The following is a 17,647-nucleotide window of genomic DNA, read 5'->3' on the forward strand; positions in this document are numbered from 1 at the left end:
TAAGGCAGTCTCTGGCTGAGTGCTCTGAATCCTGCCCTAGAGGTGTACTTTGGGCTGCTCAGCAGTTTCAGAGTGCTTTCTCCAAGGTAAAAGAGAGTTTGACATGTTTGTTCTTATACTGGGGAGCTCCATCCACAGTTCACAGGCAAGCATCTGGGAAGCATCTTGCCTGCAGCCACTTCCCCTCTCCATTGTGCACAATTTGCATTAAGCAGGTTTGAACTCTGATTAGAAAAACAAAGTGAAAATCTGGAGCGCAGTGAGATGAATAAAGTAACAGCCCAGACACGTTTTCGCTGGCAGTTGCTCTGAATATTTCAAAGAGTGTTGTGGTGGTTGTTTTGGGGTTGTTTTGGGGTTTTCTTTGTTTGTTTGTTTTTCATTTTATAAAACCTGTTTGGTTTTGGCAAGGAACAGTCTTCAGTTTTGTAATAAACACTTCTGTCGTGACTCTGATCTCGGCTGGTATAGAGCAGAAAGTCTGCGTGTGTTCCTTTTGCTCAGGCAGTAGCAGGGGCACATAGGTAGGAGATGGATCAGGAAGAGGGGAAATTAAGATTGTGTTTCTGCCTCTGCTGCAGACTTGCTGTGACTGGGCAAGGATTTTTTTACCTGGCTGCCTGTTTGATCCAGATTGGCACCAACAGAGCAAAGATACTTCCCGGGGGATGAGAGTCTTTGAAAACGCAATAACCCAGATACCGTTTTTCCTTTAATTCTGTCATTCCATCTACTCTGTGTGCTCCTCTTGCCCTCCTTGTCCCTTAGGGACTGCGCAGGACCTCCATGTGCCTGGCACAGACTGGCCTGAAAGGGAGCAGCCTATTCCCTTATCTGCTCTCTACAGTAGGTTATATTATCTTCTGATCTCTGCAGTAGGCTATTGCCAAGTGGTTGGGATTCTGCTTCTGGAACTCAGCTTAAGACAGTAGTCCAAAAGAAAAATGGCTTGCCTGTTGGCTATACTAACCCAAGCCCTGGCTGCTTTCTGTGGTAATGCATCCTGTGGATAGCCAAGGCTTGGAGACTTCCCTGTTTTCATTAGCTTACACTTTAGTAGAAGTTGGATTTTGGACTTTTCCACTGTTCTCCTTATGTCTTTTCCATCATGCTGTTTTGACTGTAGCTGGTACATACCATGCTGAGATTCTCTCAGAAAGCTCTTGACCTATTCTTTACTTGCATCTTCTAAAGCATCAACTGAAACAGAGCCCAGTAATAAGCATCTGGCTGCTCCTGTTCTCATAGATTCATGCTTATCATTTACCCTTTGTTTGCTGTCCTTGAGGCAGTGTTTAATCTAGTGATGGAAGTTAATAGGTAGTAATCTCCAGGTGAGACCTCTGCATGAGATGCTAGTAAATGTTCAACTAAGGTGGCATCGATCTGAGGCCTATCTGCTGTGCTACTCATGCTGAACAACTTGCAGTTCTCTATGAACACAACACCTCACAGCACCCATGGAGGGATGCTTTTGCCCCATCCTGTGCCTATGGTAAGGTTAAAGGACATACAGGAGTCATATAGAATTGAGAAATTGCACCTCAGTGGCCCATGTCCCATACAAGTGTCTTTTAACCTTGCTTCACTTGTCTGACTGAAGACTACTCTGGTCTAGGTCCAGGTGTGAGGCGACATCACAGGAATGCCACTGCAGTGGCCTGTCACCCAGGCTGTGGCAACAATTTCAACTAGCTCTAAGCCTTCAGGAAACTGGCAGTATGTGAAGCCCAGCACTCGCCTGGCTCTTGTTTTGGACATGGAGCCATGGGTGCAAGACTGGAAGCAAGGTGTCCCACTGAGAGGTGATGTGATGCTGTTTTTAAGCTGCTGAGAAGTGCCCCATTTGAGGGATCCAGTCGTGCTGGTACCAAGTCCCTGCTGACAAGTGGGCTTAAGAGCTGTGAGCCTTCCCCCAGTGAAGCAGGACAGATGAGTGGCTTTTTTAAGGGCTGTATTAGTCCAGGATGATTCCTCATGAGGTATGCTTATCTCCTGCTAGCTGAATGAATGAGTTTGATACCTGCAAGGATTAAAAGCAAATGGTGTAGTTCTGCTTACTGTTTCCCATGGGGAAGGCCGTGCCTCCTCTCACAGGGAGGGGAAATAGGTCTGCTCCCCATAGCTGTTGTTTTGTAATGAGCGGGCCGTGGTGCACTGCCACCATATGGTGCACTACCCCTGGCAGAATGAGAACAGCTTCTAAAAGTGTGGAAGCAAAGGGAGGGCAGGGAGGAATTGATCATTCTCAGCTTTTGCTGGCAGTAGCAGAGGATTTTTTTTTTTTTTTTTCCCTTTTATTCCTTTCTGGAATAGAGTCCTGACTCTGGTTTCTGTGCTCACACCAAAGCTCTGATATAACTGGAAAGACAAACCCTGTGGACACGTACCTCCTTGTCTGGGAAAGAACAGCCACTGAGCTCAGCCTGGCCATGAGCACTCTGGGAGCCCAAAGGCATCTGAAAGCTCAGGGCTGATGGACTGAGCCTTGCTTAACCCCTGCTTGGGCAGCTGCCCTTGCCTTGAAGGCAGCTTAGATTGGACAACATTAGTTGTCTTTGAGCTCAAGTTGACCATGGATGTCAAGTGACCTTGTGTTTTAAGGCCTAGCTGCTGTTCTGTTGCCACTTTGTATACTGCAGTCTGGGTAAAGCACAGGAACCTTCAAAAACCTTGGTTCCTTTTGTTCCTGCATGTTTCTAAAAAGAAAGAGTGTGTGGTTGCTGCTTTGGATTTCAGAAGTCTTCACTGCCTGTGTGTTGTGCTCTGCTAGTGGTTTTCAAATGTAACTGAAAACAAAAGCTTCAGCTGAATAACAAAATACTCAGCACTACACCAGTGAATGTTAAACAGAGATTGTCAGCAGTGTAAACCCTCATGCTTTCAGGCAAGGACAGAGCTCTACAGGGAGCTTAAGGCAGTAGCACTGTTTAAATCATTTTATCTTGCAGTACTTACTGTGGGGAGGAGGGGAGGCAGTTGCTGCCATTACAAGTAATGTGACATTAGAGTGAGAGTAGATGGACTGTGACTCCCACTCAGAGGGGCAATTGCTGGGTGTCTGAATTATTTAGTGGCAAGGTGACTAAGGAGGGATCTTTGCAACTGGTGGAAACCAATATCTAACCCTTACTTGGGAAGGACAAAGTAACAGGAAGTTCATCAGGAAGGTTTTCTTTTGTGTGTCTCTGTCATGTAGTTCTTGTGCATTCTAGATACTCACTTGGCTCCTGAACACTGGTAGGATGGAAGTGATTTCTGCTGCTATCATCATACTATTTGCAAATGTTTTGGTTGCTCTGTAGGTAGCAATCTGTGACAGCAGCTGCCATGTGTATTTCTTATGTCAAGAAGCCAAACTTTTCATGCTCTGCTTTATTTAATCCAGAGAAGCTCATTCACTGGAGCAGTACAGTGCTTGTGCAACCAGGCCAGGAACGCAGCTGGATGAATGGTGACAGAACTTTTCCTGTTCCACATCTGCAAATGTTGTGCAAGCTTTAGCAGCAGGGGCAGTGCAAGCTTAAAGGCCTTATTGTAAGCTCTCCTGCTTGACATTAAGGTTCTGAGGAGAATTTCATTTACCTCCCTTTCCACCCCGCAAAGCAGAAGCACATAGACTTGAAAGTGGTCTTTGCTTGTAACCTGTGGACACAGACCCTAGTGCTGTCTGTCCCCCTCTGCTTTTTTGAGGCTTTCTGCAGAGGTAAGGGAAAGGCTTTAATGATGCTAGAGCAGTGCCCAAGGGCATGCTCACTAGTACCTAAACAGCCTCAGTTATGGGCTTTGTTTGACTTTACCACACTGCAAATGGAGAAGGGATAGCTGAGGGTTGAAAGAATGATATGACAACCTCTCTCTAACTCCTTTAGATGGTCAGGGGTAAGTTACCCTGTATTGAAGAGGGCTGGTCTGCCCCTGCGGGAGGGCATGGAAGGAGGTTTTGGAGACTCAGTGTCCATTTAAACCTGTGGGGGAGTCACTGGGTCCAAGTACAACTAAGCTTTGAACACATCCTATGTCATGGGTAGAGATGGCAACTCAAACACTTGACAGCACAGTTTCTAAGTATTTCAGTGTCTGGATCAAGGACTGCCTCTACCTCAGTTCATGTCCCAAGCAGGGATTATTTTCTTTTCCCTCTTCCCTTTCTCTCCTCTACCGCCTTCTGCAAAGCAAGCCTGTGCCTCCTGCAGCGCAGCATACATACTCAGTGTCTGTGCTCTACTAGGGCAGGGGTGCAGCTGGAAGCCTTTTAATTAACAGACTGCTCTACAAAGTCTCTTGAGGTTTACTTCACGCTTCATTGAGATGTTTGCTTCATCGTGTTTCAAGGCAATGTTACTCCAGCTCAGAATAATAATCTTCATCCTAGATTCCGTGGTAGCAAAGAGAATTGCTTAAAGTACATGCCTGGTTTGTAAATCTTTTTATTAAAAGAGTTGATTTTCTCATTTCCACAGTAGTAAAGCTTTGGCACTTACAGTATAAAAATAATCACCGATCATAATTACACCAAATTCCTCTTTGTCAACTGCATACTAAGTGTCTTCAATTCATTTTATTCCCATATAAAAACACTCGAAGGTCAAGGGGAAGAAAACTGATAAATAACAGTATGAGATATAAAGATACAGCTAGAAAAATACTAGGATCATTGAGAAAGAATTAGAACTGTGCATATTTTAAATATCACAGTGACTGGATTTGCTGTTCCTATCTTATTGCTGGCTGCACGCTTATGTGAAAGCAGAAGTGTTTGGTGGACTTTCCTATCACTAAACCTCAGTAATGTTGTACTCAAATGTTCTTTGCAGAGCATGGAACCTTGAATTTTTAGGCCCTCCCTCCCTCCCCCTGAATGTTTTGATCCCCCACCAAATTTGTGATTGAGCATCTCTCCTCCCTTTTTCTTTTTTTTAATTTGAAAATATTGACTGATGTTCAACATTTTGAGCAAAAACAAGACAATCGCTATCAATCATCAGAAAAGTCTGAAACACTCCAAGAGTGGCGCTTGGAGAAGCTGTGAGTTGAGCTTAAGCTGGGAAAATGCCTCCAGAGCAGAGGGCCATTCTCCAAAGATGCGGTTTTGCTAGCATCACTCCAGTTTGGATGGTAATCGTGGCAGGTAAGTATTTATACTTTGGTTTGTCTGTTGCCATTGCTGCAAGAAGTCTTGCTGGATGTTACTTTCCCCGTGGATGTTGTGTGTCTGCCTGTACATCTAGGGGCATGAAACACTCAATGGGGCAGTTGACGTTCTGTCGGGAGGGAAGGAAATCAGTTAGCGCTCTGTCCTGTGAGGACGGACACCACTGCCGTATAGTTTGAGCTGAGAACTGTTGCCAGGCTGTGTAGCCATTTAGCTTTCTCAAGCACAAAACACACAGGCAGTTTGCAGCATCAAGTGGAAACCAGGACATCACTACATGCACTACTCTACGGCCTCAGCTAGAGCATGCAGGCACATCCCAGCACTACGAAGGGTGATGCAAGTGTGGCACTGAGTGTGGCAATGTGAGCTCAAGCGTACCTTCTGGGACGTGCAGAGTGGTGGGTTGCTGGAGCCATGGCTACCATGCAGTTCTGACCAAGCAGAAAGCTACACGTTGCCTTTATCCCTCAAGCCCTGTACAGACCCCACGTATCTGTGCCATAGATCATTCACAGTAAGGGAGGGCAGAGAAGGAAAGTGTACTCACAGCGTTTGTGGCCTGGTGGTATCTCTGTGTATACTGTGTGTAGGTATGGCCAGCAGAACCTTCAGGGGCCACCTCTACGCTAGGCCTGCGGCAGTTGTCACAGCGCCAGCCCTAGGGAAAGAGAACATGGGGGCACTGGTCAGATGACACTGATGGAAATGGCCAAGAAGCTGCCAGTACTCGTGTACATGCGCACAGCTCCACCAGCATCAGTGAAGTTGCTCCCATTTTATGCTGTACCGGCCCCCATGCAAGTACTCTAGCTCTCCTTCCTTCTTATATGGGCCTGTTATGGCCAGACGTGAGAAGTCTTTAGAACTGCACTCCAGCACATCTTTGTCTCTTCATTCCCTGTATTCAGCACACCAAGTCTTTCCTGCTTACCTGCTGACCTCCGTAACAAGTGCAGGAGCAGATGGCCCCAAAGTACTCTTTCTGCCACTGCTCTCCAACTTGGTACATTTTCCCATCATCATAGCACGTGGTCTCATCTGTAGAGGAACAGGCAGAGTTCAGTTGCAGGGCTTGCACTTGACTTTAAGCATTCTCAGAACAGTACAGAGCTCTGGCCAGCATGCTCTCCCTTTTTGACTGGAGCCTCACTGACCAGCAGGGGCAACATCAGTTGGTTTCATAGCTCCCCAGCTTTAAACTAGAACACAAGGGCATTTTGCCTAACAAAAACCATGCTGTTTAATTCAAAGTGTGAAGTCTAGAGGATCTTCAGGCAACAGGCCCTGCAGAAAAAGTACTGTGTCACTGATGGGGGTGATCCATACCACTAACAGTAGTGACATGTCCTGCTTTTGGGGCTCCAGCTGCTGAGCCTGCTGTGACCTTAGCTAACAAAAAAGGAGACTTCTTTTCAAGCTTGGGAATGAGTTTTATGCCTTCAGTTCTTCTGAGAACTGATTCAATCTCTTATTGATTCACACTTACATCAGACATACTGATACTTTGCTTGCCCCCCAAGGCAGGACCAGATGTTAATGGAAACAGCCATGAGATGCTGTTATTTCCAGAATGGGAGTTCAATTAATACCAGAAGGAGACTTACGAGGTTCACACTTGAATTCTCCTTTTCCATTCCCAAGGCAGGTGCAGCTCATCATCTGGCCATTCTCCCCTTGACGGTCCCACTTCTCCCCAATCTTGTAGTTTACACCATTATCATGGCACCACTCTAGAGAAGGCAGAGGAACAAGAGAAGCTGAGTTAGCCCCAGGACTGCAGTCACACAGCAGGAGGTGTACAGCTTGGTGTTGTCCCAGAAGCCAACAGGAAGGCAGGAGAAAGAATCTTTTTGGCTTATGTAAGGCCCAAGGAGGAAATGGGTTTCTGCTGGAAATGGGTTCAACTCTTGCAGCTTTGAGTGCCAAGGACTGTTAGAGCTCTGGGAAATGGCTAGAGGCTCTTAGGAGAAGAGTAAGTGGCATATGACAGAATGGGGAGGGGGAAAGGAGGGTTAGCTAACAGAAGAGGAAATGAAAAGAAATTTAATAGACCTGAGTCAGGAAGGGAAAGAACAATATTGTAAATACTCTTTTGAGCAAATACCCAGTAAAACTCTATCACAGAGTCTGCAAAACACAATGGGCAAGACATGCGTATCAAATGATGAAATATAAATATTGATCCTGTAAAACAAGTGTCTTCCCTGAAGCTGCTCCTCTCGGTCTATGCAAACTGCAGAAATATCACCTTTGCTCAGCTTAATCCACAATTTAAAAGCACCATTTAAATGAGTTGGATGTGCTGTGTTAAACCCCTCAATTGAAGACGTTTGTTCCATTCTCTTATGTGCAGTTTGATATTCTTCCATGTAACCCACAGTCCTACAAAGAATGAAACCTAGTGCCCCAGCAGAGGTGTTGCCTGCTTGTAACAGCTTTAAAAAGCAGCTGACAAAATTAGAAAACTAGTTCCACAAGATGTTTTGCTGTCTGCAATGCAGAACAGCCTCAGTACTTGCTGTGATATCCACTGAAATCCACACAAGTTCTGTCTGGCCCAATGCACCTATGTACATAATTAGAAGATGAAAATTCAACCACAATCTAATATTCAGAGCTGCCAGCTGCCTTCTTAAATAGCTACTTTGATCCTGTCACTTAGGCATCTTGCCTCTCTTGTTTTTACAGCTGGCAAGGTTAGGGAAAATAGAACAAACATTTAACTGTGGTGAGAAGAGCCCTTAAGTGTCAATACAATATTGATGGTTGCTGATACAGCAACTAGGTAAGCTGCACAGCTCAGAGGTAACCAAAGTTTTCCATCACTTGTCATGATGCAAAGCACTGCTTTGGTTCAACAAACTGAAGAGCCCGCATTCATTCGCATCATGTTTGGATCAGGCTGGTTCTATCAAACATGGAGCTTGATGGTCAAAAGCAAGCTACTCACTAGAAGAATCGCATCTGAAATGACCACTGCCAAAGCCTAAACACTGGCACCAGAGTTTAAAGCCAGTTTCAGATAGCCGCTCCCATTCCTCGCCAATGGAATAGAAGGAGCCAGTGTAAGTATCAAAGCAGGTGTCGTCAGCTGGCTGGTTTAGTCCTTCAGACACTGGAACAAAAAGAGAAGAGACAGGCATCACACACAGTAACAGGAACTACTCAAAGACAGAATGACTTTCACTGAACACATGCTATTTTTTTATTTCTTACTATATCCTGGCAGTAATGGAGCTACCCCACGGGCACACACTTGATGGTTCTGTCAGCAGTCCAGACTCCCTGTGATATATTTTCCATTTGCATGTGTCAGAGCAGTTGAATGATAAAAAAACATGACATGAAGGCTATTTTCATTTTGATTTGCCAAGTTTCAAGCAAGTGTGAGTTTTTGCATTTGCTGCTGGGCAGAATAACCTGACTTAAGCCTGTTTTGAAGAGAAAGCTGCTGTGCAATGCTGGGGAACAGCAGGAGATTGGTAGCTGCATGTGCACTTTTCAGGGGCACTTCAGCTTATTGCAGGGGAATGGAGGGAGACCAGGACCACACTGTTGTACAGATTGATTTCCACCTTGTGCCTTGACTAGAAGGTGGGTGTTTTACAGCCACCAGTTCAGTGTCTGTGACAAACATAAGGCAACTGAGGTGTGGAAGGGGGGAACTGCTTTATGTCCCAGAGACGTGAGGAAAGTAGGATGCTGCACAGGCAGGCTTAATGGGTAGACAAAGTAAATCCTTAGTGCCTCATTTCCTCTTCTCCCATCCTGTCCTCATCTTCTTCTTGACCTCAAAAAATATACACAGGAGGAGATGGAAAGAGAGAAAGGGTTGTTGACCAGACTCCCTGGTGCTGGTAAAAGCAAAGCCCAGGTCCCACAGGGTGTGTGGGCTCTGTGCTTTCCAGCTGTGACAAATGCTGTCTCTGACCACAAGTATTTGCGGCTGGTCACAATGCTTCTGAGTGTTGTCTCTTTGAGCTTAATCAGCATCTTTGCAGGCAGCCTGCCTTGCAGCCAGACCTTCAGGATGGTTATCCAGCAGAACTGCTGGACCAAGACAGCAGCAATAGCAAATGACTAACAGAGCAGATAGGCTGGCCACCAGCATATTCCCATAAGCGTGATGCGTTACTGTGACAGCAGATCCTTGCCCCTGAGCAGGAATCTGCTACACCAACATGATCCTTGCTTTCCTTTTAGAGCAGCAAATACCTGATCTCTTGCTTTCTTGGTCATTAACTCTAGAAGAGTGTTTGGAGCCTCAAACTACATTCTTCATGATTAGACAACACAGCAGAACATCTCTAGTCACACCATCAGTTAACCAAAACCAGTGGACCTCTGAAGTCACTTATCCCAGTGCCCTGCTATGAACTTTCCTTGTCTGGAGAGGTTTTGTTTCTCAAGCCTGAGCATTACATAGGTTGGCCCAGGTAAGGACAATGAGGTAGGGACAGCACAGAGTCCATAAAGCTTTTACTTACCAGTATTGCCAACTGTGACCACCTCCTCCAGCACCTTTTGTCTCCGGTGATCTTTCAGGGCTTCCACTACAATGTTGTAGGTGGCTCCTCTTGTAAGACCAGTGAGTGTAGCACTGGAAGAAGTTCCAGGAACCCTGAACTGCAATAAGAAGCATTGCCAGCAATTATTCCTTAGGTGTCACCCTACTCAGAGGAAAGACAGGGTGTTTTGGTTGACTTCTGTGCTCTGTCCCCTTAGACATTGAGAACTTCAGACAATACCAAGTTAAACTCAACTACTCTGGGCTATGGTTCATGAGGGATGTGCTATTAGCACAGTTGCAGGGAGACAGAAACTGAGGGAGACAGAGGAGAAGGGTTAAGTGAGTCTTTGGCTTGGAGAAGCAGCACCTCAGTCTTTGAATCTCCCAATCACCTTCACAGCAGCCCCTTCTCTGATGCAATGTTGATACTGACAGCATTTTGAAGGCTTTCTGTTTTAGCATTTTTTTCTGTAGCCTTCTCCATGAAGGAGAGGAGGGAAGTATTTATCCTGCTCTCAGCCACATGTTAGTAAGACTCTTTAACCCAAGTACAGCTGCCACTCCTTTAACACAGCAAAGGGACTGACTTCCCAAAACAACATCTCCTGCCACAGGTGAGGCTAACACTGTTCCTGTTCTGACACAGTTCAGATACCTGCAGAGTATCTTCATCCTGGCTGACAGGCTGACATGAGATGATGTATTCAGTGCTCTCCAGTAACGGCCTCCAGGAGATGGTTGTCTGAGAAAGAGCTTCCTGACCTGTGGTGTAATTGCGCTTGGGCACACGGGAGTGAGGGTATGAAGGTTCCACAATGATAGGCACTTGGTACCCAGGGATTTCAATCGCTTCATCTACATTTGGTGGCTGCCGTCTTGACCCAGGCCTAAGGGGAGTTGCTGTAGTGGGTGCAGGCCGTCTGTAGCCGTGCTCCTCAAAGAAGACTTGCTGACCCTGGTGTCCTATTGTCTGAGGGTGCCCAGAGGTGCCTGGAAGTTGGATACCGTTTCCATTATCATATCTATTGTTTGTGAGGTAAGGGGTCCCCTCGTCAACGGAAGGTACGTCGAGAATGTCAGGTTGGTTGGGGTGTGGTCTGGTAATCAGCGTGGGAAGATCATCTAGCCAAAGAAAGGTTAGAAGCCATAAAGCAAAGTGTGGCAAATTAACAAGGGTAAATTAAACAGCTGGAGTGGAGCTTTACACTGCTCCAAGCATACACAGACCAGCAATCATTCCAAGATGCAACACACTTTTTATGACCTCATTGTGAAGGTAATTTCTATGTATTTCTATATTATATAAACATCTTTCATGCATAGGCATAAGAAGTGTGTTGGTATGAAATGTTCATAGAACCAAGCAACCCAAAGAAGCCACCACTGCCCACATTGAGAAGAAATGATTACAAGAGAGATTCACAGGTTATCAGTTTAAGGAAAAATCACTGGTGTGCAGTAAGAAACCAGCACCTTGGTCACATTTGGATATGCAGCTGGTATTTTGCTTGCTGCAGGTATCTCAATCTCATACTGCAGAGGTTGTAAAGTAAGAGGAATGCAGTGGGCAACAAATAACATCATCATGTGCTAGATGGAAGTGTTTTAATTTTCAGTTGGGGAGCCAGACAAGAATCAAGCACTGAGCACGTTCTGTTCTTAGTGTTCAAATGCAGCTAAATGTGATTAATATAATTTCAGAGTCTTACCTCCTGCATCCTAGATGGGAAAACCTCCTTACAAAATGTATCTGACTCATAAAAAAGGTGTGGCTGAGTGGTGTGAAAAGGAGATTTTTAAATAACATTATTTCAGTCCCCAGATTGTATTCCCCAAGTGGAAAACATCATCTCCTATTGGCCCACAAGAATTCAAAGATTTGTTTTACCTGTCCTTTTTCTGCCAATCAGTGGTTCACTCTTTTGATTGTTCTTCACAGCAATGACATAGATGATGTATTCAGTTCCTGGTTCCAGACCTAGGGAGGGATGGAGGAGATAAAGCAATCTTAAACTTAAGGGCTGCTATTCTGTTATGCCTATGTGTGTAGTTCAAGGCAGAATGAGAGGTGGGAATGGGCATGTGCATTTCAGATCTGAGGTTTCCTAGGCAGTACAGAGCCCAGTCTCCTGCTCCTCAGAGCAAGTTTGGAATCTGACCACTTCAGCTGGGATCAAGGACACTGTAGATATGTACCATTATGAATCTTAAGAATGTCAAGGCTTTTTCTCTTGAGTGGATGGCAGTTGTGGTGGCAGTAGAAAAACATCTGTGGTCTGTCCAAATCTGTTAGCTGATCTGATCAGTGAAATGCATTGTGTTTGTAGGACAGGTGTGTTTTTAAACCCTCTGTCATTAAAGGAACAAAACTTTGTCTCTCTCTTAGCTGACCAACAACACATTTGATAAATTTGAAGAGAGAGGAGGAAGGCCTAATTAAGTGTTTCAGGTGAGAAGCTCCCAAAGAAAAGAGACAGGTACCAGTAATAGTAGCCTCAGTGGTGCCAGGCCGAGGGCGAGGCAGAACCTCCTTGGCAGGTGAGCCAGGTTTCTCATATCTGATGATGTAGCCAGTGATCTTGGCACGGGGAGGCTGCCAGGTAGCCAGGAGGGAGTTGCTTGTAGTTGTAAGGAAGCGCAGGTTAGAAGGAGCATCAATAGCTAAGTGAAAACAAAAGGAGACAAGTCAAATGCAGTAAAGACAAGCACATTCTTCACCTGAACTACATCCTCTGGCACCATTCTCAAACTCAGGAGAAAAACATATAGCTCTAAGTGATTAGATACAATTTCTGACCGACAATATGCAATGACTGTGTGTTAGCACATGCAGAAAAGTCAGACAAGATCATTACCGGTGGAGGCATCGATCACTACGGGGGAACTGCGTGCGTTCTCATTCAGAGTATAAAGGTAGATCTTGTAGTCAGTGCCAGGCTGCAAGCCTAAAATGAAATTGAAACACAAATGTTAGTTGAGGAAGCCATCTGAAACAGGCATCAGAAAGTCTTTCAACAGCTAAGTTGGAGACTCATCTTTATGACTACCTTTTGTTAGAACCCTAGAATGAATTGCATTAGAAGGGACCTGTAAAGGTCATCTAAGCCCAACACCTCTACAGTGATCAGGAATGTCTCAATTAGATCAGGTTGCTCAAAACCCCATCCAACCAGACCTTGAATATTTTCAGGGCAAGCTGGCCAGTGCTCCATCACTATCATTATAAAAAATACCTTTGTGTATCTAGTCTAAATCTCCCCTCTTTTAATTTAAAACCATCATCCCATGCCCTGTTGCAACAGGCCCTGCTGAAAGGATTATTCCTATCTTTCTAACAGGCCCTCTCTAAGTACTGGAAGTCTGCAACAAGGTGTCCTTGCAGCCTTCTCTTCTCCGGGCTGAACCAGCCCAACCCTCTCAGTTTGTCCTCAAGGCAGAAGTACTCCAGCCCTCTACTCATTTTTGTGGCCTCCTCTGGACCTGTTCCAACAGGTCCATGACTTGCTTGTCCTGAGGATGATCCTATAATATTATTCATCAAGGAAACTGAACTACAAAACAGGACACCCAGTGTATCCTCTGATAAGACTCTGGATGCTCCTGCACCTGCAGAAGCACCTCACTTACCAGTGATCGTGTAAGTCCTGACGTCAGGGCTGATGGTCCTTTGAATGGGGTTCTGGCCACTTGCTGGGACTGCATCGACTTGGAAGCCAGTGATGGTCTCAGTCTTGGTTCTCCAGGTAATAGTAATGGTTGTCTCGGTGGCATCTGTCACACGGGCCCTGCGAGGGGGGCTAACATCTGCACCAGGAAGAAAAGGTCTCCTGTCAGTACTTTGGGGACTGTGAATCTTAAAGCGTTTGTGATGGCCTTTCCTGGAGCTTTGTGCAGAGCCCTACATTTGACACAGTAGGATCTCAGCCTGTGATCCCGGCACAGTAATAGCCAGTCATTTGTAGAGGATCACTACTTACTTTCAAGAGTGGTGACCACTCCCTGGGCTGGTCGGCTGGTCAGAGAGTCCTTCAGGGCATATACACTCACTTCATACTTGGTTGCTACCTAAAATGGACAAAGTTATACCATGTTACAAGGAGGACCTGGCACAGCAGAAACATTCCTGCCCTCATTCAGTGTTTGGTGGCGCTGTATTTCTTGATCGATAGTTAGTGAAGTATGAAACCTTAAATAACTCAGATCAGTGAAGGATTGATGAGACAATTCCAATTATTTCCAGCTGTAATAAAAGAGTAGACATGGACCCTGATAAACAGTACTGTTGGTAATGCTAGTAGTGCACATGCCCAGGAACAGAGGAAATCTTGGAAGACACATCTGTGCTTCAAAGCTGATTCTTCAGAAAAACCTAATTTACATCCTGTTTTCCCTAGGGCTAATGGATACCATTTGTTATGATAAGGTGTTCTTGCTGTGAAGAAAAGAGAAGAGTGGGAGTTATAGCACAGTCTTTCGTCCTTGACTGTGTCAGATCAGGAGTCCACTTAGATTAGAATGTTTTTTTAAGGATCATTTTTGAAAATTATTCATAAAACTCCTTAAAAACTTATCAGTAGCTTTCAAAGATGCAGGGACCATAAAAGCAGTGATTTTCAGCCTTTTCCAGTTCAGGAACTTGTGAAATGTTTCCAGTGGAGAAGAGAGCTATATAGCAAAATTAAACCTACTCCAAAAGGACTTGCATTTGTTTCACTTACATTTTGGAGATGTCTTCAAAATAGGCAAGAGACTGCCAGCGCTTCCATATCACAGCTTGAAAACCACTGCATTAGGTCACTTTATCTGAACTCTTTTGTGAAAGATGAGTAACAGCATTTCACTGGGTTACTGTTGATTGTGAGACTGATAATTTGCATTTAAGGCATCCAATCTCTCAGTGCTAAACGAGGCAGGGGAAACAACAGCAGATTTGGCAGGCCATTTCCTTGCCTTTTAAAAACTGTGGTAAAGAGTAGTTACAGCTGATGGTTAGTCAGACTTCAAACAGAGCCAGACCTTTAGCAGCTGTCATGGTCTACTCCAGCTGAGTTTCCTCACAAAAGAATTTGAAATTACTTGGAAGTTATCCTAACATCTCCTTCCCACATCAGTTTGCATTACACAGAAAGAGTTACCATTAATCCAGACACGACGGCAGATGTACTGTCCGGAGAAAGGTTGATTTCTTTCATAGGACCAGTCTTTTCTTTGGGGGTCACTCTGACTCTGTAGCCAGTGAGGCGAACGTTTGGTGCATTCCAGTTGATGGTAAGACTGGTGGGAGTCACCTGAGTAAACTTCAGGTTTGTTGGAGGTGGAATTGCTACAAAAATCCGGATTAGCACATGGTTAGTTTGAAGAAGACAGTCTTGGCTAAAACAATCTTCTTTCCAGAACACGAGACAAGTTTAAGCCTGAAATATAGGGGCAAGAAAGTGGTGTGGCTTCTGCAAACACAGGCATAAAGCACTGTGGAAGGGGAGAAGGTATCCAGGGGGAGATTCTTAAATCTACAGTAACACTTTTCAGCAGAAATAAGGAGATCTCAATGTTTCAACCCTGAAGTTATGTGAGCAACAAGACTTGCCGTGATACGAGGTGAAGGCTTTGAGAGATGCTTAAATCTTTAGCAGGCCAGTTTGGTTTAATTCTTCTGCCTGTCCCTGCTTTCCATCACACAGCTAACAGTTTAGTCCTGCTTCACTTGCCTATCTCTGTTCATTTCTAATATATGATGGATGATTCACAAAAGTTAAGTAGGAAGGAGGCTCAGGAACTGCAAAGAGGATATAAAATACTGCAAATGCAGAGGGCAAGCACTTTACAGCCACTTACACAAACATAAATTGCTACACAGAGAGCAAGGCAATGGAAAAGCAGAGCTGTGGTGGCTATAAGGCTCATCACACAAGAGTCTGTTCATAAATTAACACATCTGATATCTTTAAAACATTTGCATAAAAAAGGGGCATCCATTGAAGCACTTTTTTTGCTTTACTGTTGGCAGTGCTCGGGCTGTAAACAGAAAAACAATATATACCTTCCCATAGTGCCCACTTCACAGCATGCTGCTGTGAAGCTTTCTAATTTTATAGAGTGGAAATCCAAGATAATTCTCCCTTGTTGCTTTGCTCAGAGCTCTGTCTAAAGCCCATGAGAGTCAATGGGAAGTCTTAAATGACCTCAAGTACATTTCTGAACAGCCCACAAAGGGTAAACCACAGAGAGTGGGGTTTAAAAATGACTGTATTTGCATTTCTGGCAGGTAGTTAGCCAGCTGCTTCAATCATTACAGCACTTGGCTTCAGTTTAGTATAGCAATCGGCACACTAGGAACCACTATCTTCATTACACCCCTGGAATTACAGCACCAACTTTTCATCCACAAATGAATGACAGACCTTTATTACACAGGTAGCACCTTTGTAATAAAGACACATCTGGTAACGCTGGAAGCTTTGCAATGGATTCCATGTTGCTGGAAGTAATTTTATCTCAAGCAATTAGTTTCCTTTCTCTTTTTCACAAAGGAGTTTAAAATGTGTTTTATATGGAAATGGATCAAACTGGCACATAAGGGACTCTCCTAAATGGAGTGTGTCCTCTTCTTCTGGAGGTGATGTGAGCACAGGGTGTGGGCATCCACATGGGCTGTAGTCCCTAGGGTAGTGCTGGTGAAGGACCTAGAGGCTCTGTGAGACCTGAGGGTTAAGTGATCTTGTAGACCTTCATGATGACCTTTTTGCCCCATCCAGCAGCAAGGACCCTGGTGGATGATAGCTGCTCTAACCCCTCTGTTGCTGGTTACTGCAGGTGTCCCATATCCTAAAGACAATTTAGGATGAGGGTTCATCATGAATTAGGCTCCATGACTAAGGACCAGACATTACTGATCCACCTGAGGACTGAGAGAAGGTAATACCCTAGAATTTGCTTCTTCACTCCTGATCTTTCCTTCATTCCTTGCCTTTGCTAGTGTGTGTGTAGGCTGACTCTGCCAGCAGTCAGCTCTCCAGCACCAACTGAGCCAGCTCTCAAGAGCAGTTGCATCCCTTGGCTTCTCCTGGGGTTTCTCTGGCACGGAATACCAGTTTGGTACCAGTTCAGTAGCAGCATGGGAGTACACTTTACCCAGCTAGGCAGAAGCCACCGCTGCCATGGCCTGCTGGGTGGTGTAGTTAAAGGTGTACCTGTGCACTGGGTCCCAGTGAGGGGCAGGCTCTCCATGTCATCGTATATGGCAACGATATTGATAGTGTACTCAGAACCTGGCTTGAGGCCATGCAGCTCAGCAGTGTCTTCTTCGCCACCTGGGGCCGGCAATAGCTCATGGATTCCATCCTCAGGGCTTGAGTAGGTCACCTTGTACCTGGTGACTTGCCCCTGCGGGCTTTCCCAAGCAATTTTGATGGAATCAACATCCACCTCAGTGAATGTTAGTCCTTTAGGGCGGTCAATGTCTGTTAGGCAAATTAACGGTAAGAGTTATGTGATAAAAAGCAGGTTGTGGGTGAGGAAAATAAAAAGCATTTCTGTTACATGCAAAGCAGTTCTCGGTTTTGCGCGGGTGAAGGGGCACTTGATTCTCCTCTGTGCTGAACCTTGTACACATGCTTATACCTGTGCAGAGTAAGGCTAGGAACTTGTGGGTGCCACACAGCAGGAAGGCAATCATGGCCTTCTTGAAACTGAAAGTAGTTGCATTGCCACATTCAAAGTGTCCAGGACATCAATCTTGATTTATATTGGAGCCTCCTTGGCACCGAAAGCCCTTTCACACAACTCTAGAAGCGTCAAGCTATTGCAATGTGGTCAAGAGAATAAGAAACAGGTATTTTAAGACCCATTTCTACCACCAGAGACAGTAACTGGTTTCCAGTGCTAAAGGCAGCCAGACAACCCACCTGACTCGGTAAGTCTGGATTCATGCTGCACTTGCTTTTCACTACTACAAGCTGCTGTGCAAAGTTCCAGTCCAG

The 17,647-nt window shown here is 45.1% G+C and overlaps 1 protein-coding gene across 6 annotated transcripts in view; it reads right to left on the reverse strand.

The window, feature by feature from the left end:
* Nucleotides 1-3,360: 3,360 nt before the first annotated feature.
* The window catches only part of FN1 (fibronectin 1), a 57,337-nt gene continuing 43,050 nt past the window's right edge, over nt 3,361-17,647 (reverse strand). For 2 of the 6 annotated variants that reach the window (XM_068138014.1, XM_068138009.1), the window contains 14 exons: nt 16,859-17,128; nt 14,804-14,991; nt 13,646-13,733; nt 13,296-13,472; nt 12,524-12,613; nt 12,150-12,329; nt 11,557-11,646; nt 10,324-10,790; nt 9,646-9,784; nt 8,109-8,273; nt 6,763-6,888; nt 6,090-6,196; nt 5,706-5,816; nt 4,414-5,264 (listed from right to left, as the gene is read on the reverse strand). In XM_068138014.1, the coding sequence (XP_067994115.1) occupies nt 5,190-5,264; nt 5,706-5,816; nt 6,090-6,196; nt 6,763-6,888; nt 8,109-8,273; nt 9,646-9,784; nt 10,324-10,790; nt 11,557-11,646; nt 12,150-12,329; nt 12,524-12,613; nt 13,296-13,472; nt 13,646-13,733; nt 14,804-14,991; nt 16,859-17,128 (2,273 nt within the window). In that variant the 3' untranslated portion in view covers nt 4,414-5,189. Of the gene's footprint in view, nt 4,372-4,413; nt 5,265-5,705; nt 5,817-6,089; nt 6,197-6,762; nt 6,889-8,108; nt 8,274-9,645; nt 9,785-10,323; nt 10,791-11,556; nt 11,647-12,149; nt 12,330-12,523; nt 12,614-13,295; nt 13,473-13,645; nt 13,734-14,803; nt 14,992-16,858; nt 17,129-17,647 lie in introns of those variants that run through there. The other 4 variants (XM_068138013.1, XM_068138015.1, XM_068138010.1 and 1 more) reach the window with 3 other exon arrangements.

The sequence above is a fragment of the Melanerpes formicivorus genome, unplaced genomic scaffold (assembly GCF_026170545.1).
Source record: "Melanerpes formicivorus ecotype bairdi unplaced genomic scaffold, bMelFor1.0.p_v2 SCAF_5, whole genome shotgun sequence".
NCBI lineage: Eukaryota > Metazoa > Chordata > Aves > Piciformes > Picidae > Melanerpes > Melanerpes formicivorus.